The sequence below is a fragment of the Mytilus galloprovincialis genome, chromosome 3 (genome assembly GCF_965363235.1).
Source record: "Mytilus galloprovincialis chromosome 3, xbMytGall1.hap1.1, whole genome shotgun sequence".
NCBI classification, from domain to species: Eukaryota; Metazoa; Mollusca; class Bivalvia; order Mytilida; family Mytilidae; genus Mytilus; species Mytilus galloprovincialis.
In genome coordinates this window covers 110,838,469-110,865,497 of record NC_134840.1, presented here as the reverse complement: position 1 = coordinate 110,865,497, position 27,029 = coordinate 110,838,469, and the positions used below count along the sequence as shown (strand labels likewise).

The 27,029-nt window shown below is 32.8% G+C and overlaps 1 protein-coding gene across 1 annotated transcript in view; it reads left to right on the top strand.

Annotated features, from left to right (window-relative positions):
• Nucleotides 1-5,236: 5,236 nt before the first annotated feature.
• The window catches only part of LOC143066877 (integrin alpha-4-like), a 54,882-nt gene continuing 33,089 nt past the window's right edge, over nt 5,237-27,029 (top strand). The window contains exons 1-2 of the mRNA XM_076239687.1: nt 5,237-5,427; nt 9,405-9,538. Coding sequence (XP_076095802.1) covers nt 5,282-5,427; nt 9,405-9,538 — 280 coding nt within the window. The 5' untranslated portion in view covers nt 5,237-5,281. The remainder of the gene's footprint in view (nt 5,428-9,404; nt 9,539-27,029) is intronic.

Below are 27,029 nucleotides of genomic sequence, written 5' to 3'. Positions count from 1 at the left end.
ATAATATTCTGATCCTATAAGGTTAAACACATATTTCTAAAATTTCTTTGAACTGACCCTTTTGGAACTTATATGCAGAAGATTGTTTTGCATCATTAACATGTTTACATAGGCGGAAGTTACTCATCTTTCACATTCAAATGTTAAACACGTGTACAATATCATTAAAGGTCAAAGGTTTAATGCATATAATGTGTGAAATGATTTTAAAATGTCTTTGACTATTACTTACCATGCAGAAGACTGTTTTAAACTTTTCGCATTAAAACAAGAGTACTAAATATGGCCTTCTCATCTTTGTATGCAGCCATATTTGGTTACACTGAACGGGCGGAAAATACATTTGAATTTCAAGTAGATTATTATAACCCTTAAAAAAAGACATTTAGATTAATTGACAATCCTTTACTGCCTCAAATCTTCCCCGCCCACTAAAAAAAATAAACGAAAAAAGTAGTTACTAAAAGGTTTCAATTTGATTACTTGCAATATTGCAATTACCTTCAAATTTATTTTCTTCTAACCAACAAAAACCAAGGAAATTCTTTTGTTTAAACCGTGGCTCGATTATTGGTAAACTCTAATAAAGTTATGCTATATTGACATTATTTGTTACAAGTGATTGCATGAATTATATTGAATATTTACTCTGTTGAAATAATGTAGTTATCTTAATTTTTATAACAGATGTAACTAGCTAAAAAATTTCAAAACTCTTATATTTACTGTAAAAACAGAATAATAGCATATCCAAGGATTTTTATAGTTAGAATCCTTGGTATATCACAAGAAATATAATGACCCTTTCTAATTAAAAAATAAAAATCATAACAAAAAATTATTCAACAGTTTATCCAATACTATGGTCATCCTACTTTAAAACGAAATTCTGATTACATAAAAGTTTTATCTTTGTGGAATATTTTTTTAAGTCTTAATATATATAGGAAGATGTAGTATGAGTGCCAACGTGAGACAACTCTCCATCCAAATAACAATTTATAAAAGTAAACCATTATAGGTCAATTTACGGCCTTTAACACGGAGCCTTGGCTCACATCGAACAACACGCTATAAAGTGCTCCAAAACTACTCGTGTTAAACCATTTAAACGGACAAACCAACAGTCTAATCTATATGAAAAACGAGGAACGAGAAATAAACAAACGACAACTACTGTACATCAGATTCCTGACTTAGGACATTTGCAGCGGGATTAAACGTTTTAATGGTACCAAACCTTCTCCCTTTTTCTGAAACACTAGTATAACATCAAAACATAGAAAAACACACTAAACATAAGAGTGATCATACATGCTGACATAAAAGATAGAAATGGTTTATAAAGTCGCAACCTTATTGTTTACATTAACAGTGTCTTTAATTTTTGCTGATAGAGTAACCCTGTTTGCTAATTTGCTGACTGATATGAAACTTGATGTTGAAACAAATTGCCCTGATGTGTTGATAAACTTTACTTATAACACAAAGCATTGTAAGTACTAACAAAAAGCACAAACAAATAAAAATGAACCAAAAGTTTTATTCTGTAAGGAATCATTTAAAAGCCATGTATGAACATTGGTTACATATCGGATTATATAGAACTTTGTACAAACATGACATTGGCTTACAATAAAATAATTTTTCTCTGAATATCCTTTATTTTGTATTTGCTATATTCAAAATCATTAAAAGAAGACTGCAAGTTATTTAATGTCTCTCTATGTGCAAATTTGAGTTGTCTCTTATTTTGTGTCATTCTTTTTGGGTAAAAAATGTGTATTGTTTACGACAAAATACGTTAAGCATTTACGATTCCGAGTTACATCAGTGAAACCTGACGTGACTTTTGTATGTGTGTATATTTTGTTATTCAGTCGATTCAAAATTACGTTTATGTGGTTTATTGTATGTCGATTTTAAATAAAACTGTAAACATATAAGGAAGAGAAAAAAGAGGGACGAAAGATACCAGAGAGACAGTCAAACTCATAAATCGAAAATAAACTGAAAACGCCTGGCTAAAAATGAAAAAGACAAACAGACAAACAGTCAAACAATAGATATATTTTGTATAGATTATGCATGGAAAAGCCAAATATCTGCCATAAAACGAAAAGCACACCATAGATTTTTGAGATAAAGTATGAGATAGCTTCAATAATATGCTTTCAGCAATGAAAAAGAAAAAATGGGGTAACGGGATTCGTTTTCTTGATACAATTTAGAATAAGTCATATAGTTATCAAAGGTACAAGGATTATAAATTTGTACGCCAGACGCGCGTTTTGTCTACACAAGACTCATCAGTGACGCTCATATCAAAATATTTATAAAGCCAAACAAGTACGAAGTTGAAGAGCATTGAGGATCCAAAATTCCAAAAAAGTTGTGCCAAATACGGCTCACATAATCTATGCCTGGGATAAGAAAATCCTTAGTTTTTCATAAAAAATCAAAGTTTTGTAGAACAGGAAATTTATAAAAATGACCACATTATTGATATTCATGTCAACACCGAAATGTTGACTACTGGTCTGGGGATACCCTCGGGGACGAAATGTCCACCAGCAGTGGCATCGACACAGTGGTGTAAATAGTTATCAAAGGTACCAGGATTATAAATTTGTACGCCAGACGCGCGGTTTGTCTACACAAGACTCACCAGTAACGCTCATATCAAAATATTTAAAAAGCCAAACAAGTACGAAGTTAAAGAGCATTGAGGATCCAAAATTCCAAAAAGTTGTGCCAAATACGGCCAAGGTAATCTTCGCCTGGAATAAGAAAATCCATAGTTTTTCGAAAAAATCAAAGTTTTGTAAAACAGGAAATTTATAAAAATGACCACATTATTGATATTCATGTCAACACCGAAACATTGACTACTGGGCTGGTGATACCCTCGAGAAAGAAACGTCCACCAGCAGTGGCATCGACCCAGTGGTGTAAATAGTTATCAAAGGTACCATGATTATAAATTTGTACGCCAGACGAGCAAGACTCATCAGTGTCTACACAAGACTCATCAGTGACTCATCAGTGTCTACACAAGACTCATCGCGAGTCTACACAAGACCCATCAGTGACGCTCATATCAAAATATTTATAAAGCCAAACAAGTACGAAGTTGAAGAGCATTGAGGATCCAAAATTTAAAAAAGTTGTGCCAAATACGGCCAAGGTAATCTATGCCTGGGATAAGAAAATCCTTAGTTTTTCGAAAAAATCAAAGTTTTGTAAAACAGAAAATTTATAAAAATGACCACATTATTGATATTCATGTCAACACCGAAATGTTGACTACTGGGCTGGTAAAACCCTACGAGACGAAACGTCCACCAGCAGTGGCATCGACCCAGTGGTGTAAATAGTTATCAAAGGTACCAGGATTATAAATTTGTACGCCAGACGCGCGTTTCGTCTACACAAGACTCATCAGTGACGCTCATAACAAAATATTTATAAAGCCAAACAAGTACGATGTTGAAGAGCATTTAGGATCCAAGATTCCAATAAGTTGTGCCAAATATGGCTAAGGTAATCTATGCCTGGGATAAGAAAATCCGTAGTGTTTCGAAAAAATCAAAGTTAAATTCATAACACATTCTATTGTAAAAGAAGAATGATCTGCCCTTACATTGAGATACCTCCCCTTATTTGGCAATGTTAGAAAAATCTTAATCAAACAAAAGTGTTCCGTTTTTTTGGAAAATACACCAATAAATATGATAAAACATGTCATTTTTTATGTATGAATGCAAATACTTACACCTAAATTACCTACATTTTATGAAAGACAGAGACCGATGTTTCCTGGTAAACTAAAATCGAAGATGGAAGAAGAGACCCTATCTACCTTAACAGATAAATAGTTTTCACCAGGATTGACATTATCAGTCATTATCAAGGTCAGTGATGGTTAAGTCGAACTGTGCCCAAACAGACTATAATAAGTAAAAAATACAAGGGATGACTCAGGATTTTTGAAAGTGGGCAAATTCAGAAAACTACGGGATCGAGAACAACATGACCACCATTATTTCAAACAAAATAATAAAGAAACCAAGATAGGCTGAATCAGTATGAATACGTATATTAACTTTAATCACACCGCAGTTATCTTATCAAAACGTCACTAGTGTCATCAAAACGTCGCAAGTGTCTGAGTAGAAAGTAGATCAACCAGGGATGTGTCAAATAAAAAATAATCGGAAGATACCAAGACCTTGTTGATAAAAAAATCCGTCTCAACTTAATCAAAATAATACACGATGATCTTGAAGTATAGTTTCTAGGTACTGTGGTTAAAATTGAGAATGGAAATGGGGAATGTGTGAAAGCCACAACAACCCGACCATAGAGCAAACAACAGCCAAAGTCCACCAATGGATCTTCAATGTAGCGAGAAACTCCGTTAGTTGTTTTCATCTTAATAATGTGTTATTGTATTCTTCTACTTTTGGTAGTATTCATTTGACGTTGCTCGGTTCCTATACATCCTGTCATTGTATTATTGTGTTATGGTAAATGTTTGTATTCTTGTCTTTCGTATTTCATGCTAATGAAGCAGACTTGTTGTATTCATTGTCCAAATCAAATTGTTATCCCACCCATGAAAGCTGAAAATGAATTTTACTCTTACATTGTTTACAATAAGAATCTTTGAGAGTCTTCATCAGCTCTCTTTTATACAGTAAGCACGTCCCTTTTCCAATTAAGTCAAGTATGAAAGCAATGTGTACTGCTTAGATATGACCTCTTTTATATATAGAAAAAATAGTACAACAAGCCTATGGAAAAAACAGCTGAAGAACCATAAGAACAAGAAGCAAATAACTGTAAATCATGTAGGTAAGAAATGGACTAGCAGATAAATTAACTTGCAACCTTAAAATTAGGAATGTATAATATATGTTACCTATCCTCGTCAGTTTCATTTAGCGTCGTAACACAATACATTATATTAGGCATGGGAATGAAAAATTTACAGATCAGCTGGAATATCTATCACGGAGGATCTTACACTAGTATTCAAAACCCTTAAATGTATATACTGCTGACGAATTTACGTAACATTAACTCAGGTATGACAAAACGGTTAAATTTCAAAAGAGTTTATATATAAAAAGAGATATAAATATATAAGGGCAGTTTTAAAAACAATTAAAGGTACAACGCAAATCACAATATTCTTTATATAAATACGTGGAAGACACAAAATTAAATCAGTGTCAAGTATTTCGCAGGATAATTATAAAACCTGTACAGGATAACAATGTACGTGGTTGCATTTATAATGCTATTAGTTGGAATAGATTGCTTCAATATTGATACAAACAATGTAGTCAATATTCTCGGACCAGAAGGAACAGATTTTGGATACTCTGCTGTTATGTTTAGCAATGAGGAGAGTCAGAAATGGTCAGTATGTATGATACAGTGTAACTTGCGTATTCCGACATTTGAGTATTCCAACATCCTTTTTTAACCAAGACATTTTTTCATGTCCCAAAATATGGCTATCCTTGCAGAAAAAACCTGAGTATTCCGACACTCTGCTTAGTCCGACAGTTTATGCTGGTCCTTCAGTATGTTGGATACAAAATTTGCACTGTACTATAAATTGTAGTTATATGAACACATTTCATAGAAATTTAAAGGGAAAACAAACAGCATATCTGGAATATTGTTTCTGTCCTTTATTCATGAATAATCACATAGTTCATAGCACGTGCGTTGTTGATGGATAGATCAAATCAAAACGAATCGTATTGCAAAATCCATGGGATTTGCTTTAGTTAATTGAAGTCTCTAATGCATGATTTAGTTTATTATTTATTGTCTCAAATCGTACTTTCGTATTAGTTTGACTTGTTGATACAATTGGTTATGCACTTTGTTATTCAATGTTTACTTATTTCGTGTTCTATCTTTTCTCGCTATTATTTATATATATACTTCAAGTATTTAGAATGACGATAAGTTTACACTTCTGTTCTCGTACTATGACCAACAAATTCATTTATTTTGTAAAGAATACTTCCATATTCCATGTAATCCTCACGACATTTGTTAAACCTTTTTCCGTTATTTTGATAAATGGCATTTTATTATTTGGCAAAAAGTGTTTGAAAAAAATACATACTGACTTATCAAATATACATAAATTTTAATATTCACGTTTTGGGTACATGTTTTAAAGAAGACATATTTGTTTAGAGCTATTCTTACAGTGAATTTCAAATATATTTTTCTATTCTTAATTCTGGGACTTGGATTGTTTCAGTCAACACGATGTCATACAAGTCAGTAAAAAAGGAAACTTTTCCTGCATGTACATGCATGCTTGTTTAAGTCACATGTCAGTAAAACTCATAAAATGATTTGAAATTATTTGTTGGTTAACAATCATGACAATTTTAGAGATCTAGATTATCTTCGACATTACTTAATATCAGTCTATCAAATATAGTTGAATGTGCACTTTTTACTGCATGCATAGTAACAAATCATTTGATTTTCTTTCTTATCAACTATTGTGTATCATAGTCAAAAGTAAAGATATGGATTTGAGGACCTGCATATAACATAATTGTTTGGCTTCTCATCGTACATATTTAACCCCATTTAACGATATTGATGATTATCTATTTGAATTGTATAATAAAGAACAATGCTAATTATAATACACTGAACATTAAATTTACAAAAGACAGACTGTTAAGTTAACAATTTTTTGAAAGGTTTAAAAGATAAGTTTAACAAAAACAATATCTAATGAACTAATCCAAGATTAACTGGTTAATTAATTAATTGTTCTTCAATGCCAATTTCAGCACTAGTGTGATATTCCGAGGCGTTATGAGATGCAATTAATTTGCCTAAAATATAAGAGACTGATGTCTAATGTAGATGAAACGCGCGTCTGGTGGATCAAATTATAAGCCTGGTACCTTTGAGAAAGATAAAGACCACTTGGTTGATGCCACAATCGTTAAACGTTTAGTCCCCGAGGGTATCATCAGCCCATTAGTCAGCACTTCGGTGTTGACATAAATATCAATTATATGGTAATTTATTTTATAAATTTACTGTTTGCAAAACGTTATCTAAAAAATCAACATTTTTGATTAATAGAAAACAATTTTGCAAATTTTCAAATATTATTTTGAAACACTAAAAAAAGATATTTTCATAGCCAAAAAAAGTGAAACACTTGTTGCGCTATTAGTACAATGACAGTGAAAATGTATTTTTCAAGCAAAATGTAAATAAAATTGAGAATGGATGTGGGGAATGTGCCAAAGAGACAACAACCTGACCACAGAGCAGACAACAGTTATTTCCATTGCAAAACACATTTTGATAGTTTTTGTTTTTGTTAGTGTACATAGAAAACATATGATTTAAATATATAGGAAATCCTGAAGTATACAATTCTCATTTTTTTTAAACTTCTTTTAAAAAACATCATTTTATAATTGACAAAAATATATTAAAGGGTTGTCAAATAAGAGGGTCGAAAGATACCAGAGGGGCAGTCAAACTCACAGATAGTAAATTAACTGACAACGCCATCGCTGAATAAAAAAAAGAGAAACTGACGAATAATAATACACAAGACACAACATAGAAAACTCAAGACTTAGACTTAAGATTAAACAAAATGGTTGTGATCTCAGGTGTTCCAGAATTTTTCTCCACCTGTCGTGTTGCTCATGTTATAACAAACACGATTAATAGTCTTATTCGGTAGGTCACATTTGTGAAAAGGGAATGGAATTGTAGTTACGATATACGGAACATATCCGCTATATCTGTGAAACGATTATATCCCATGACGGTCAACCAACTAATGATGGTATTCGGAAAATTTACGAAGGGTTTCAACTTGAGAATAACAGTACTGTAGTTGAAGAGTTACCACCGTCAATTGTAGATTGCCAGTAAAACTGCATTTGCGACCGTCAAATCTACAATTGACGGTGGTACCTCTTGAAAAGAAAAAATACGATAAAACTTGAAAAAATGTCTAAATTTGACAAATAGACAAAAATCCGCGAAACTTCATGAATGATTTTGGCACAAAGACATCATGGCTAAACGTGACGTCATACAAATGAAAACTTACAAACTGGAGGTTATTACGTTACCTGTACGCTTCAAATTGGGATAAAATTACATGAAAATGGCGAATTCGAGGTTGGTGTTGTTTTATTTTCGATTATGCAATAGTAATCGAACATTTGTTGATTCAATCAATTCAAAATATCGGGTCTCTGCTCAGTTACGCCTGGTCAACTGTGGATTTGACGGCAACTTTTAGCCAATGAAAACAATTGTTTCATAAAAATTGCATTAGAATTAGGAGATAACTGTATTGTATTTTAAGCTCCGACGGCATCAATTTGGGATTTGATGGTCGCAAATGAAGTTTACTCGGTGACAGATAATAACGTCAAAACATGTATTTAAAATCTATCATATGCCGTCTGCGCTTGCAAGTACGTCCATAGCATCAATTGTCAATTGATGCCATGTAAGAAAGTGACGTTATCGAATCAAAATGAACGATACAAACGTTGTTGCATTATAATTCACCATTTGGAACTCTTAGTTTAATAGCGTCCTTGTGAGCAGCAATCCTCTATCAAAGAAATCATGATAGGAAACACAAGCCCGGGAATATCGTATCAGTTTGGGAGATATATACCCCGTATGCAGGCGCTGCTGGAATGTTGCTACATATAATATGTTTATCATAAATTCACTTTTTATAATTCTATCATGTTCTGTATTGCTTTACATCATCTTCATTTTACTTAACAATTTTTCATTACGTTAGTATATGTATCTAGTTGTTAGATTAATATATACCTCATATTGAATAGAATGCATCTATTTATATGTATTCTTATTTCAAATTTCACAGTCAGTTATCGTATGCAAATACAATGATGCTTATCAAACAAAATGAAAAAAATATTATATACCCTAGGGCGTATACCATCACTAGATGCGAACCTATACGACATCGTCTGTATTCGTTAAACAATTCAAGTGAATATTTATTTGGTATCTGTCATCCAATCAGCGGGTGCTTGAATTTTCGTTTGAATTGTCTTCAGAGATTCAATAGAGACAATTAGGAAAGGGACCAATATCTTAAAATAATATCTCCAACTTTGCAATAAATACCAGCTGAACACTACCGCAGAGATATACAGAGTCGCCGCTTTTATACAATTTCCGATATGATAAAACGGAAAAAATGCCTTGATAATTTTAATTCTTATATTGAAATATTTTCGGACTTACATACCTTTTTTCATCATAGGTGTTCTTGTATAAAAATAATTACAGATTGCTTGATGTTTTTCTTGTTTTATTCATTACAGGATTGTAATAGGAGCTATAAAGGCAAATTTTACAAACGACCAAAATATAACGACACCGGGCAATATATTTAAGTGTAAACTGAACTTTACTAAATCCACACAAGAATGTGAACCAATGAACCTCAGAACAAATGGTTAGTATAAACAATTACACAAGACTTAAGTGCGATTGAACCAATGACAATCAGAAGTAATGGTAAGTATTAGCAATGAAACAAGACGTCAGGGTGAGTGAACCAAGGGACATCATGTTATGATATTGTAATTATTATGTTTATTTATGTTGGCCTAATTTGTGTTGTATGGCCTGATAGTTGTTTACCAAATAATCTTATAACTGTGCAGTTTAGGAATCACTGGAACAATCACAGAATGATTGGAACTTTCTAGAATGATCCTTATAAAAGATGCGTAATTTAAACTTCTACGTTATTCCAGAAACTTCCGTTGTAACTTTCCAGGATTTTCCACAATGTTCCATTATAGAGTGTTCTAGAATTTTCCATGACAACACTATATATACAGACACTAAAGTTAAACTCTCATAATTAAACTTGGACATAGACATTGATAGACATTAGTATTCACAGCATTTGGATTGACACTTTTATTCTACAAACAACATCATACTGGATTGTGACATTAGTAGTGAACGTAATATTCAAATTGGATTCCGAAAGATTTCCGGATACAGATAAAGATAACTGATTGGACTCATATTTTGACAGTTAAGTTAACAGTAATATTTGTGTAATACCTTTTGTAAACTTTTGTATATTAAATATTGTTAAATTTTATTATTGATTTGTGTCTTTTGTTGGCTACAATTTAAAGGCGATTTCTGGCCGTAACAGAAATTGGGGGCTCGTCCGGGATACTGAAAATATTTTATTCAAAATTTGTTTAGTATTTGTATTATAACTAGCCAACAAAATTCTACAAAATGGCATTTGATGCTGGTAAATTTTTGAAAACGCCAGACCTGGAGAGTTTTGATAATTTAAAGAAAGACGAATTAGTGTTGCTTGCTAAACATCTGAAGTTAAATTTTAAAGTATCTATGAGAAAACAAATTATAAAAAATTTGGTTATAGACAAATTAGTTGACGCAGAAATTTTAGGTGAAGAGGCTCTTGACCTTAAGGTCGAAAATGTAGATGCCTTTAAATTAAAACAGCTTGAATTAGAACATGAATTTAAATTAAAACAAGCAGAACTGGAAATGAAGGAAAGGTTAGAAATGGAAAAGAAAGAAAAAGAAGATGAATTTAAATTAAAAGAACTGGAAATGAAGGAGAGGGAGAAAATAAAAGAACTTGAAATGAGAGAAAGGCTAGAGATGGAAAAACTGAAAATTGAAATAATTAAAGAAGAAAGCAACTCTAAAGTCCAATCAAAATCAGATTATTTTGATGCAGCAAAAAATATACGTTTGGTTCCCAGATTTTGTGAAAAAACAGTTGATAAATATTTTCCACAGTTTGAGAAAATTGCTCGTAATTTGAATTGGCCAAAGCCGTATTGGACTACAATGCTACAAAGTGTTTTCGAGGGTAAAGCCGCTGAAATATACTCTGCACTTCCATCAGAAAAAAGTTCCGATTATGACACGGTGAAACAGGAAGTTTTGAAAGCTTATGAGCTAGTACCAGAAGCATATAGACAGAAATTTAGATCTTATAAAAAGTTTGATTCACAAACCTATGTGGAATTTGCTCGGGAAAAAGAAGATCTATTTGATAAATGGCTTACTTCAAAGAAAACAGATAACAATTTTGATAACCTAAGACAATTGATGTTATTAGAAGAGTTCAAACAATGTGTTCATTTAGACTTAAAAACACATTTAGACGACAAAACTGTTGGGACAATACATGATGCAGCTGTAATTTCAGATAATTATACTCTTTCACATAAAAGAAGTTTCAAGGGTCAAAATGTTAATACTTCCAGTGGAAATTACAAAAATCAAAGCACTGAGCATACTGATAGTAAGCCTGTTCCACAGAATAAGAGTCAGTCCAGTTATAATATGTCTAGTCCAAAATTTGATACTTTTGAGAAGAAGTCACTGACTTGTGCTTATTGTAAGAAGATTGGTCACCTGATGGCTGATTGTTTTAGACTCCAGAAGAAGAATGAACGAGATAATAAGCCGAAGTCCAGTGCGTGTACGACACCTTATATTACCAGTACGTTGGAATGTCCTGCGAGTCAGGCTTTTAAGTCCAGTTTTTGTGATTACATGGAGGAATATAAACCCTTTATGTCTGATGGGTTTATTTCTATTGTTGATGATACCACTCTTCAGCCTATTAAGATTTTACGGGACACGGGAGCTTCTCAGTCATTATTGTTAGAAGGTGTGTTGCCTTTGTCCGAGAAGACTTCTGTTGGTGCCTCCGTTTTGTTACAAGGTGTAGAGTTGGGTTGTATAGATGTTCCTCTCCATCGTATTTATCTGAAGTCAGATTTAATAACTGGACCAGTTGTTGTAGGTGTTCGTCCTAATCTCCCTGTTGAGGGTGTTACCTTATTGCTAGGAAATGATCTAGCTAGGAACAAAGTGGTTGCTGAACCAATTGTTACCAGTGAACCGGTGGTGGATGTTAAATCACCTGAAGATGATGCTGAATTATATCCAGCTTGTGTTGTTACTAGGGCGATGGCTAGAAAACAACAAGATGAGAATTTGCAAACAGACAAGTTTGATTACATGGACCTTTCTGACACTTTCATAGCTGACATTGAAGGTCCTGGTAACTCAGAAAAGGCAATTATAAAACCACCTAGTGTTAACAAAAATGTTATTATGCCATGGCCAGATGTAAACAGCCATTCATTAGACCGAAAGAATTTATCTGAAGAACAACATAAAGACCCTGAGGTTCTTCAGCTCAGCCAGAGAGCTCAACCACAGGAGGAAGCAGACAAAGTGGCCGAATGCTATTACCATCAGGACGGCATTTTAATGAGGAAGTGGAGGCCTCCTGATGCTACCCCAGAAGAGGAATGGAGAGTGGTATATCAAGTGGTGGTGCCTAAAGTATATAGGCAAGAAATTATTGGTCTTGCTCATGACACCCCCTTGGCTGGACACTTAGGTATAAGAAAGACTTGCCTTAAAATCTTGCAGCATTTTTACTGGCCTAAACTTAGAAATGATGTTGCAGAATACTGCAAATCATGTCATATATGCCAGGTTGTTGGTAAACCTATCCAGAAAATACCACCAGCACCACTTCTGCCTATTCCAGCCTTTGACGAACCTTTCAGCAGAGTTCTAATTGACTGTGTTGGACCTTTACCAAAGACCAAAACTGGAAATGCGTATTTATTGACAATCCTGTGTACATCCACTCGCTTTCCTGAGGCTATTCCGCTAAGAAATATCAAGACACCTACTATTGTCAAAGCACTTATCAAATTTTTCACATTAGTAGGACTTCCTAAGTCTATACAGTCCGACCAGGGATCAAATTTCATGTCAGGTTTATTTCAGCAAGTCGTGTACCAGCTAGGAATTGCTCAGTATAGATCAAGTGCGTACCATCCAGAATCTCAAGGTGCCTTAGAACGTTTTCATCAAACATTGAAGAACATGATTAGAACTTTTTGTCTTCAATTTGACAGAGACTGGGATGATGGAGTTCACTTTCTACTTTTTGCAGTCCGAGAGGCTGTTCAAGAATCCCTTGGATTTAGTCCCTTTGAGTTGGTATTTGGCCATACTGTAAGGGGACCGTTAAAATTGATTAAGGAAAAGTGGCTTACTGAACATACTGACTTGAATCTTATAGACTATGTATCTAGATTTAAAGAAAAATTGTATACTGCTTGTCAAATTGCTCAGAAAAACTTAAAAAATGTACAGAACAAGATGAAAATATGGTATGATAAAGATGCCAGGGACAGAGTTTTTGAGCCTGGTGATAAGGTACTTGTATTTCTGCCTGTCCCTGGACATCCTTTACAGGCTAAATATTGTGGTCCTTATACAATAGAGAGTAAAATTAATGATTTGAATTATATTGTAAAAACTTCAGGTCGGCGCAAACAAAATAGAGTGTGTCATATTAATATGTTAAAACCATATTTTGAGCGTACTAATGTTCTATGTGATAGTAAACCAGTTGCCACTTTAGGCATGGTTAAATTTGAGAACAATCATGACAAACCAGATATAATTGAACCACCTTTTAGTTCTAAAACTTTGGAAGAGACAGTTAGATTGAAAAATTCAGAAATTTTGTCAAATTTAGACTCAAAACTTGCACATCTGTCTTTTGATCATAGAGAAGAAATAAAAACTTTGGTATTTTCTTTTAAAAATCTTTTTCCAGATGTGCCAAACAAAACCACTGCTGTTTGTCATGATGTTGATGTAGGAGATGCTTCTCCAATTAAGCAACATCCTTACAGGCTCAATCCACTCAAACTTGAAGTTATGAGAAAAGAAATTAAATATATGCTTGACAATGATATTATTGAGCCTAGTAACAGTGAATGGAGCTCTCCTTGTCTCCTTGTGCCAAAACCAGATAAAACTTTTCGTTTCGTGACTGATTTCAGAAAAGTAAATTCAGTCTCAAAATCTGATTCCTATCCGATTCCAAGGATAGACGATTGTATTGACAATATTGGTCAAGCAAAATTTGTGAGCAAATTTGATTTATTGAAAGGTTATTGGCAAGTTCCATTGACACAGAGAGCTCGTGAAATATCAGCTTTTGTTACACCAGATGGCTTATTTCAATATACTGTAATGCCATTTGGCATGAAAAGTGCTCCAGCTACATTTCAAAGAATGATCAATAATGTTATAAAAGATTTAGACTGTTGTTATGCTTATATTGATGATCTTATTGTATGTAGTGATAGCTGGGAACAGCATTTAACACATTTATATGATACTTTTGATAGATTGTCAAAATCAAATTTGACTGTTAATCTTGGTAAAAGTGAATTTTGTCAGGCCACTGTTGATTATTTAGGGCATACAGTTGGCCAAGGTCAAGTAAAACCTATTATGGCTAAAGTGGAAGCTATTTCCAAATTTCCACCTCCTACAAATAGAAAACAACTTATGAGATATTTAGGCATGATAGGATTTTACAGGAAATTCTGTTCAAATTTTGCTACTGTTGTTCAACCATTGACTCATCTTTTACGAAAAGATTCTAAATTTATCTGGAGTGAAAATTGTCAAAAAGCTTTTGAAAATAGCAAATCACTTTTAATTAATAGTCCAGTTCTGATTACTCCAGACTTTGAAAAACAATTTAAACTTGCCGTTGATGCAAGCGATGTAGGAATTGGAGCTGTTTTATATCAAGAGACAGATGATAATGTTGAAAAACCTATATCATATTTTTCTAAGAAATTAGATAAACATCAGAAAAATTATTCAACTATTTAAAAAGAGTGTTTTGCAATGTTGTCAGCACTTCAACATTTTGATGTATATTTGAATCCCACTGTATATCCTATTCTTGTTTATACTGATCATAATCCTCTCACCTTCATGCATAAAATGAGAAACAAGAATCAGAGGTTGACTAGGTGGAGTTTATTGTTACAGGAATATGATGTAATTGTAAAACATATTAAGGGTAAAGATAATGTAATAGCTGATGCTTTATCTAGAGCTTATTAAATCACTTTGTATATATTATGTATTTTTGTTCATATTATTCATGATAAGTTTTTGTTACACTAAAACTTCTTTTAAGGGGGGAGGTGTTATGATATTGTAATTATTATGTTTATTTATGTTGGCCTAATTTGTGTTGTATGGCCTGATAGTTGTTTACCAAATAATCTTATAACTGTGCAGTTTAGGAATCACTGGAACAATCACAGAATGATTGGAACTTTCTAGAATGATCCTTATAAAAGATGCGTAATTTAAACTTCTACGTTATTCCAGAAACTTCCGTTGTAACTTTCCAGGATTTTCCACAATGTTCCATTATAGAGTGTTCTAGAATTTTCCATGACAACACTATATATACAGACACTAAAGTTAAACTCTCATAATTAAACTTGGACATAGACATTGATAGACATTAGTATTCACAGCATTTGGATTGACACTTTTATTCTACAAACAACATCATACTGGATTGTGACATTAGTAGTGAACGTAATATTCAAATTGGATTCCGAAAGATTTCCGGATACAGATAAAGATAACTGATTGGACTCATATTTTGACAGTTAAGTTAACAGTAATATTTGTGTAATACCTTTTGTAAACTTTTGTATATTAAATATTGTTAAATTTTATTATTGATTTGTGTCTTTTGTTGGCTACAATTTAAAGGCGATTTCTGGCCGTAACAGAAATTGGGGGCTCGTCCGGGATACTGAAAATATTTTATTCAAAATTTGTTTAGTATTTGTATTATAACTAGCCAACAAAATTCTACAAAATGGCATTTGATGCTGGTAAATTTTTGAAAACGCCAGACCTGGAGAGTTTTGATAATTTAAAGAAAGACGAATTAGTGTTGCTTGCTAAACATCTGAAGTTAAATTTTAAAGTATCTATGAGAAAACAAATTATAAAAAATTTGGTTATAGACAAATTAGTTGACGCAGAAATTTTAGGTGAAGAGGCTCTTGACCTTAAGGTCGAAAATGTAGATGCCTTTAAATTAAAACAGCTTGAATTAGAACATGAATTTAAATTAAAACAAGCAGAACTGGAAATGAAGGAAAGGTTAGAAATGGAAAAGAAAGAAAAAGAAGATGAATTTAAATTAAAAGAACTGGAAATGAAGGAGAGGGAGAAAATAAAAGAACTTGAAATGAGAGAAAGGCTAGAGATGGAAAAACTGAAAATTGAAATAATTAAAGAAGAAAGCAACTCTAAAGTCCAATCAAAATCAGATTATTTTGATGCAGCAAAAAATATACGTTTGGTTCCCAGATTTTGTGAAAAAACAGTTGATAAATATTTTCCACAGTTTGAGAAAATTGCTCGTAATTTGAATTGGCCAAAGCCGTATTGGACTACAATGCTACAAAGTGTTTTCGAGGGTAAAGCCGCTGAAATATACTCTGCACTTCCATCAGAAAAAAGTTCCGATTATGACACGGTGAAACAGGAAGTTTTGAAAGCTTATGAGCTAGTACCAGAAGCATATAGACAGAAATTTAGATCTTATAAAAAGTTTGATTCACAAACCTATGTGGAATTTGCTCGGGAAAAAGAAGATCTATTTGATAAATGGCTTACTTCAAAGAAAACAGATAACAATTTTGATAACCTAAGACAATTGATGTTATTAGAAGAGTTCAAACAATGTGTTCATTTAGACTTAAAAACACATTTAGACGACAAAACTGTTGGGACAATACATGATGCAGCTGTAATTTCAGATAATTATACTCTTTCACATAAAAGAAGTTTCAAGGGTCAAAATGTTAATACTTCCAGTGGAAATTACAAAAATCAAAGCACTGAGCATACTGATAGTAAGCCTGTTCCACAGAATAAGAGTCAGTCCAGTTATAATATGTCTAGTCCAAAATTTGATACTTTTGAGAAGAAGTCACTGACTTGTGCTTATTGTAAGAAGATTGGTCACCTGATGGCTGATTGTTTTAGACTCCAGAAGAAGAATGAACGAGATAATAAGCCGAAGTCCAGTGCGTGTACGACACCTTATATTACCAGTACGTTGGAATGTCCTGCGAGTCAGGCTTTTAAGTCCAGTTTTTGTGATTACATGGAGGAATATAAACCCTTTATGTCTGATGGGTTTATTTCTATTGTTGATGATACCACTCTTCAGCCTATTAAGATTTTACGGGACACGGGAGCTTCTCAGTCATTATTGTTAGAAGGTGTGTTGCCTTTGTCCGAGAAGACTTCTGTTGGTGCCTCCGTTTTGTTACAAGGTGTAGAGTTGGGTTGTATAGATGTTCCTCTCCATCGTATTTATCTGAAGTCAGATTTAATAACTGGACCAGTTGTTGTAGGTGTTCGTCCTAATCTCCCTGTTGAGGGTGTTACCTTATTGCTAGGAAATGATCTAGCTAGGAACAAAGTGGTTGCTGAACCAATTGTTACCAGTGAACCGGTGGTGGATGTTAAATCACCTGAAGATGATGCTGAATTATATCCAGCTTGTGTTGTTACTAGGGCGATGGCTAGAAAACAACAAGATGAGAATTTGCAAACAGACAAGTTTGATTACATGGACCTTTCTGACACTTTCATAGCTGACATTGAAGGTCCTGGTAACTCAGAAAAGGCAATTATAAAACCACCTAGTGTTAACAAAAATGTTATTATGCCATGGCCAGATGTAAACAGCCATTCATTAGACCGAAAGAATTTATCTGAAGAACAACATAAAGACCCTGAGGTTCTTCAGCTCAGCCAGAGAGCTCAACCACAGGAGGAAGCAGACAAAGTGGCCGAATGCTATTACCATCAGGACGGCATTTTAATGAGGAAGTGGAGGCCTCCTGATGCTACCCCAGAAGAGGAATGGAGAGTGGTATATCAAGTGGTGGTGCCTAAAGTATATAGGCAAGAAATTATTGGTCTTGCTCATGACACCCCCTTGGCTGGACACTTAGGTATAAGAAAGACTTGCCTTAAAATCTTGCAGCATTTTTACTGGCCTAAACTTAGAAATGATGTTGCAGAATACTGCAAATCATGTCATATATGCCAGGTTGTTGGTAAACCTATCCAGAAAATACCACCAGCACCACTTCTGCCTATTCCAGCCTTTGACGAACCTTTCAGCAGAGTTCTAATTGACTGTGTTGGACCTTTACCAAAGACCAAAACTGGAAATGCGTATTTATTGACAATCCTGTGTACATCCACTCGCTTTCCTGAGGCTATTCCGCTAAGAAATATCAAGACACCTACTATTGTCAAAGCACTTATCAAATTTTTCACATTAGTAGGACTTCCTAAGTCTATACAGTCCGACCAGGGATCAAATTTCATGTCAGGTTTATTTCAGCAAGTCGTGTACCAGCTAGGAATTGCTCAGTATAGATCAAGTGCGTACCATCCAGAATCTCAAGGTGCCTTAGAACGTTTTCATCAAACATTGAAGAACATGATTAGAACTTTTTGTCTTCAATTTGACAGAGACTGGGATGATGGAGTTCACTTTCTACTTTTTGCAGTCCGAGAGGCTGTTCAAGAATCCCTTGGATTTAGTCCCTTTGAGTTGGTATTTGGCCATACTGTAAGGGGACCGTTAAAATTGATTAAGGAAAAGTGGCTTACTGAACATACTGACTTGAATCTTTTAGACTATGTATCTAGATTTAAAGAAAAATTGTATACTGCTTGTCAAATTGCTCAGAAAAACTTAAAAAATGTACAGAACAAGATGAAAATATGGTATGATAAAGATGCCAGGGACAGAGTTTTTGAGCCTGGTGATAAGGTACTTGTATTTCTGCCTGTCCCTGGACATCCTTTACAGGCTAAATATTGTGGTCCTTATACAATAGAGAGTAAAATTAATGATTTGAATTATATTGTAAAAACTTCAGGTCGGCGCAAACAAAATAGAGTGTGTCATATTAATATGTTAAAACCATATTTTGAGCGTACTAATGTTCTATGTGATAGTAAACCAGTTGCCACTTTAGGCATGGTTAAATTTGAGAACAATCATGACAAACCAGATATAATTGAACCACCTTTTAGTTCTAAAACTTTGGAAGAGACAGTTAGATTGAAAAATTCAGAAATTTTGTCAAATTTAGACTCAAAACTTGCACATCTGTCTTTTGATCATAGAGAAGAAATAAAAACTTTGGTATTTTCTTTTAAAAATCTTTTTCCAGATGTGCCAAACAAAACCACTGCTGTTTGTCATGATGTTGATGTAGGAGATGCTTCTCCAATTAAGCAACATCCTTACAGGCTCAATCCACTCAAACTTGAAGTTATGAGAAAAGAAATTAAATATATGCTTGACAATGATATTATTGAGCCTAGTAACAGTGAATGGAGCTCTCCTTGTCTCCTTGTGCCAAAACCAGATAAAACTTTTCGTTTCGTGACTGATTTCAGAAAAGTAAATTCAGTCTCAAAATCTGATTCCTATCCGATTCCAAGGATAGACGATTGTATTGACAATATTGGTCAAGCAAAATTTGTGAGCAAATTTGATTTATTGAAAGGTTATTGGCAAGTTCCATTGACACAGAGAGCTCGTGAAATATCAGCTTTTGTTACACCAGATGGCTTATTTCAATATACTGTAATGCCATTTGGCATGAAAAGTGCTCCAGCTACATTTCAAAGAATGATCAATAATGTTATAAAAGATTTAGACTGTTGTTATGCTTATATTGATGATCTTATTGTATGTAGTGATAGCTGGGAACAGCATTTAACACATTTATATGATACTTTTGATAGATTGTCAAAATCAAATTTGACTGTTAATCTTGGTAAAAGTGAATTTTGTCAGGCCACTGTTGATTATTTAGGGCATACAGTTGGCCAAGGTCAAGTAAAACCTATTATGGCTAAAGTGGAAGCTATTTCCAAATTTCCACCTCCTACAAATAGAAAACAACTTATGAGATATTTAGGCATGATAGGATTTTACAGGAAATTCTGTTCAAATTTTGCTACTGTTGTTCAACCATTGACTCATCTTTTACGAAAAGATTCTAAATTTATCTGGAGTGAAAATTGTCAAAAAGCTTTTGAAAATAGCAAATCACTTTTAATTAATAGTCCAGTTCTGATTACTCCAGACTTTGAAAAACAATTTAAACTTGCCGTTGATGCAAGCGATGTAGGAATTGGAGCTGTTTTATATCAAGAGACAGATGATAATGTTGAAAAACCTATATCATATTTTTCTAAGAAATTAGATAAACATCAGAAAAATTATTCAACTATTTAAAAAGAGTGTTTTGCAATGTTGTCAGCACTTCAACATTTTGATGTATATTTGAATCCCACTGTATATCCTATTCTTGTTTATACTGATCATAATCCTCTCACCTTCATGCATAAAATGAGAAACAAGAATCAGAGGTTGACTAGGTGGAGTTTATTGTTACAGGAATATGATGTAATTGTAAAACATATTAAGGGTAAAGATAATGTAATAGCTGATGCTTTATCTAGAGCTTATTAAATCACTTTGTATATATTATGTATTTTTGTTCATATTATTCATGATAAGTTTTTGTTACACTAAAACTTCTTTTAAGGGGGGAGGTGTTATGATATTGTAATTATTATGTTTATTTATGTTGGCCTAATTTGTGTTGTATGGCCTGATAGTTGTTTACCAAATAATCTTATAACTGTGCAGTTTAGGAATCACTGGAACAATCACAGAATGATTGGAACTTTCTAGAATGATCCTTATAAAAGATGCGTAATTTAAACTTCTACGTTATTCCAGAAACTTCCGTTGTAACTTTCCAGGATTTTCCACAATGTTCCATTATAGAGTGTTCTAGAATTTTCCATGACAACACTATATATACAGACACTAAAGTTAAACTCTCATAATTAAACTTGGACATAGACATTGATAGACATTAGTATTCACAGCATTTGGATTGACACTTTTATTCTACAAACAACATCATACTGGATTGTGACATTAGTAGTGAACGTAATATTCAAATTGGATTCCGAAAGATTTCCGGATACAGATAAAGATAACTGATTGGACTCATATTTTGACAGTTAAGTTAACAGTAATATTTGTGTAATACCTTTTGTAAACTTTTGTATATTAAATATTGTTAAATTTTATTATTGATTTGTGTCTTTTGTTGGCTACAATTTAAAGGCGATTTCTGGCCGTAACAATCAGAAGTAATGGTAATTAGGGAATGAAAAAGGAAGTGAATGTGAATGAATAAATGAACATCAGAAATTATGGTAGATCACCATCATCATTGTGAAGGGGAATAACTCTCATCACGGGGAATAGTTAGTTTTTTTTTTAAATCATCATCATCATCATTTCTATTTATAGCATTATTTCATAACAACTTATGCCATTTCGTTATGTTCCAATAAGTGTAATAAATAAATAAAAAAGGGTTTTCAATTTTCTAGCTAATGGAGTCAATATTCTGCTATGGAAAGATGACCCTTGGTTTAGGATTTTCCTTGGTGATATTATTATACCAATACAATACCTCATTTTGTTCAGGGAGGAGTACCTGATCATTTAATGTGAAAATTGAATATCACACGTTCCGTTTTGTGTGTGCGAAAAGCCGAACCATTTTCACGTTTTGAAATATTATTTTAACTCTTCTTAAAATATAATGTATGCAAGGGACAATTAAAAAAAACCTGTATAAAACTTTTTAAAAATAATTGTTAGCCATTCATTTAATTCATAAAAGAAGTACTAAAAGCAGGAATATTTTTAAGGGTTAAAATAAAACTATTGCCATGGCAATAAAAAGCCAAAACATATCCCGTTTCCAGGACCACCGTTTTTGTAAAAAAAAAGAAAACTAAAGGATTTATCTATCCTAACTATAATGAGCTAATAAAATTGATATGTTCATGACCTCGTTTTTCGAAAATGGGCATTATATATTCATCATGTCATCTCTGTAAAATGCATAAAATACGTGTTTTGTGGATCTGCAAAGTAGATTTCACATTGAAAGTTATCATTGATAGCATCTTTTTCGAACATCAATGACAGGACATAGTGAGTAACTTACCTTTTATATCTATCAGTCGGAAGGAAAGGTGTTTAACTTTGTTCATAGTTGTGTATTACATGTGCAAGTCTCTGATTTTGAAAGAAACACTAATTTTCTGTCAGTGCTTTAAACTGTAATATTTTGAATCTTAGGATAAAATTCGGATTGCTATTAAATTCAATTGGATGAAATGACATTAGTTCTGACAATTTAAGATATGTACAGCAGCTGTATTTATTCCATTCATTTCAATCTGGACACGAACAAATATTAAACAAAAAAATATGATTAAGCAGGAAAAAACCCTACAGGAGAAAGATAGATTACTGCAATGATTTGTTCAATTGTTACACCATGTAAGTTCGGTAAGGGCCATATTTGGCCCCGATTATAAAGTTCAATGTCACAACACAACACATGTTTTGAGTTGACTTAAAAACGTGTGAGAAAGTTAAATAGGACTATAAAAAAGAAGATGTGGTATGATTGCCAATGAAACAACTGTCCACAATAGACCAAAATTACACAGACATTAACAACTATAGGTCATCGTACGGCCTTCAACAATGAGCAAAGCCCATACCGCCTAGTCAGCTATAAAAGACCCCGATAAGAACATGTAAATCAATTCAAACGAGAAAACTACCGGCCTTATTTATATATAAAAAAAATGAACGGAAAACAAATATGTAACACATAGACAAACGACAACCACTGAATTACAGGCTCCTGACTTGGGACAGGCACATATTTAAATAATGTGTTTGTCAAAGTTTAATTCTAACACATTGATTTTTGCATACCAAAAAGGTCAAAATATGAGATTTTGGCAAAATTTGATAAAATCAGCTGACTTTCAAACATATTTAGGACCAGGAAACATAGAGCGTAGGCATCGACAAACTTAATATCCAAACAAGACATTTGAAATATCTTCACAAACATTATTTTAAAAGATCTTTGTTGTCGACGTATGCGCTCTATATTTCCTGTTAAATAATCTACGGAAATTTAGCCGTTTTTATGGATTTTGTCGTGGAAAATCAATACGAGTACAGCTTGTGACGTCATCATAAAACGCAGTAACGTAAATTTTCAACAAAATGGCTTATTTCCTATATAGTCAGTGTATAATCTATAATATCTTGTGATATTGGTCAATAATCCTAAATTGAAATTTACGCTAAAACAGGGGACCGTTTTAGGAACTTACCGAACCTACTCCAAAGTATTTGGCTATGTTTAAAATACCGCTAAAATAACAACATGACGTTACAGGAATATTGTACAAATAAACACAAGATCACTCAGAACATAGAAATACACATAATAGTACATTACAACATGTAAACCACAGAATAGCAAAAAACACTTTTAATTATTTACACAAATACAGCAGAATATGATAATAAACTGTACGTCACACGAATGTATCAACGCCATAGAAAGTGACGTCTCAGATAAATTTCTAAAAATAGAATATTAAATTTTGTAGTGATGTTATTCTATATAATTTCTAACCAGTACAAGAATATTAATATAGAATTATGTTAGTAATGGCTTAAATATTTGTATTTCTAACCATGTAGGTTTATTTTCTAAATCAAAATTGCAAAACAAATACATTCTGTGGATATAGTTGCTTTTAACAAAAAAAACACTTGCATGAAACATCTGATTAATTATCTAAACTTTTACATACATATAGAAAACGAAAATAGAATTCAAACCACAAAAAATAAGACATAACACAATATCAGACCAACAAACAAACGAAACATCGTAATTTCATATATAAATGTTGGGTGTATAAATCTCGAGACACGTCTACTATATACAGTACTACCTGTGACATTATCTTATTCATGGTGGCCCTTAACATTATGTCCACCTTGGTGGCTCTTTATGTCCATCATTATACCCCCTGTTGCTTAATCAATACACAAGGTATTAATCATAAACTAGTCAAGGATAAAGGGAAATCTTGGGTGCATTGAAGTGTTAAAATGATATAACATACAGGTCATATGTCTCAGGTAAAATATACATACATGTATATGTGTTTGTCAAATATGAGGAATTAAAGATATGAATGAATGAATGAAATAACTGTGATTATGTCATAAAATTCAAAAACATAATGAAATAATAAAACTATTTGAACAAATAGCTTTATATATTTTTTTTAATTGACTCATGACTATTTGTTTGACAATATACCTTTTAAATAGCTTTTCATCAATTTTAAAAGTTGTTTTTTACATGTACTTTATGGTAAGAAGAATAAATGAATATCATCTTCTAATATAATGCAAACTTTCCCGATGCCTGCCTTTTTCTATTGAAAAGGTGTTATTCAAATTAAATTTCTTAATTCAAAATGGTTTATAATTAGATCATTGTAGATAGACTGATCTGCATTCAACACTGTTTAACAAATGTTAAAAAATGTTTTTAGGACTTATTCTAAATAAAATTAAGGCAATTCATTATTTCTCTATTGAATAAATATATCCGAAATATTCATTACAACAATATTTCATAATATTTTTATTGTCATATAAACATATTGTATTTAATTTGTGACAAAACAAACCCAATTATAATGCAAAGAAATAGAAATTAACACATGGAATGTTTTTTTAGGTTTCTGCCCTCAGTTCTAATTTACGACTATTTTATAAAGGAGCCAATATTTTAAGCATGTTCATATATTGAGGTTTAGCATTTCTTTCATTTTTTGTTCTTACATGTCTTAAGAGACTTTATTATGAAAAGGTAAACAATTTCAAAAAGATTATCTCAAGTTATTTTGGTAATTTTACCATTAAGGAAGGAGTGTTCTCCATTGTCCAGCAAGTGGCACAGTTTACATATTCTATCCTTTCTAGGAATTATATATTGTCCACTATTTTCTATTTCTAAATTATGACCACTAACTCTCTACTTTAGTGACACATTTGAGTGTATACAGTTTTTATCAAAGTTTTTATTCTTAAATCTATTTTTAAAAATATTTTTATATTTTTCTTTAAATTAATTTTTCATCAAGGTCTTTAAAAAGGTTTAATTCATTCAAGTCCCTGCAATTATTAACTTTATTTCAAAGGCCTGGGGTGAGGGGAATATTCTTTCCAAATGTATACCAAGAATATGTACATGTATCATGCCAGTCCAGCAATTTCAACAGTACAATGTACACACAAAAAATGATTTTATTAATAGACCATAAAAGTGTCACCATCTATATAAGTGTACTTTTGTCAAATTTTAGCCTTAATAACTGACAGAAATTAGCCAAACCAAAGATAATATATTTAATTAGTTCATAGTTGTTTAAAAAAGCAAACAGATAGACAAAAGGATTGAGACAGCAATGCGCAAAGAAAGAGGCAACACACAAAAGGACTTGGATAAGATGGAAAAGAAAATGGAAAGTAATATTTCGAAATGTAGAACGGATTTAAAACAGGACGTACATAGTGTAAAGAAAGAATTGTCAGACTTTAAGAAGACATACGCAGAGACCGCGAGTCAAGCACCAATATTTGTATCGAGGGAAGATCATCAAAATAATGTTATCATCAGAAATTTGTCGGAAAGTAAGAATGAAAACCTGCTAAATAAAGTGGGTGGGCTATTGAAAGACGGACTAAAATTAAAGGATATAAGTGTCAAATCGGCTGACAGAAAAAAGAGTAACAATGACAGCAGACCCGGTGTGATTATTGTAAGCTTTGAAAGCTCAGACGACAGAAGGAAAGTCATGGAGGCTAAAAGAATGTTAAAGGACTCTAGAAACTACAAAAATGTATTTATTGACTTTGATATTCCTAAAGCACAAAGAGTAATGAATGCTAATTTGAGAAACATAGTCCGCACGATTGGTCAAGACAAACTAGAAATACGAGGCTCCAGAATTCAAGTGAAGCATTATGAAAGACAGGCTAGTGGAATGCGGAACTTCAGTTTTTATTTGGTTTTAATTTGGTGCCTGTCCCAAGCCAGGAACATCTGGTATTTGGTAGTCTTGCATGTTTTCTGAATTTTAATTCATTTATATATTTTGGTGCCAGATGAAGTCCGCATCATTGCATCTTGCTGTGTTGATGACTAATTGGTGGCCATCGGTTGTTTTTTACTCTTTGGTCGGTTTTAATTAATAGAGGGATTTTCAATCTACGTCGTCTGGTCAGCCGGACATGACCTATTCCTGTTTTGCCGAGTGTGAATTCGCATTGCTACAGTACAGCCTGTGACATCCTCTTAATTATGTCCACCCTCTTGCATGGTCAACATCAAATGGTGGCCATTTATTGGGGTATTCAATCTTGAGATGTTGGCCATTTATTGGGGTCATAAAACAAAGGTTGATGTTAAATTTATCTAATTATGTGACCTCTTGAAATCAATCAAGGTTGAAGTTTTCAGCTTGTATGTTTCATTAAAATTTACCTGTACAGGTTGTTCCTGGCTTGGGACAGGCACCAAATTAAAACCAAATTAAAACTGATGTGGATTTATTAATTTTCGTGGGTAGCGATTTTCGTGGATTATGGGAAACTTACATGTTCGTGGATATTTAATTTTGTGGTTTTGACTTGGTATGTATACAAGCCTATAGAAAATTTGTTATTCATTGAATATTTAATTTCATGGTTTATCTGTACTTACGAAATCCACGAAAATTGGTATCCAACGAATAATAATGAATCCACAGTATAACATAACTAGCAGCTACTGTTAACAATTTACAATTTTAGAAGTACACACAAAGCTACAACAAACATGATCCGATCATAACACATAAAAAAACTAATATTTTCAAGTCATATTCACCATCCCCATATTTTTTTTTTGAGAAATAATAGAGTAGTACTGCCGTAACAAAGCATGAACATTAAGAACCTCAAGGTAAATTAAAATAAA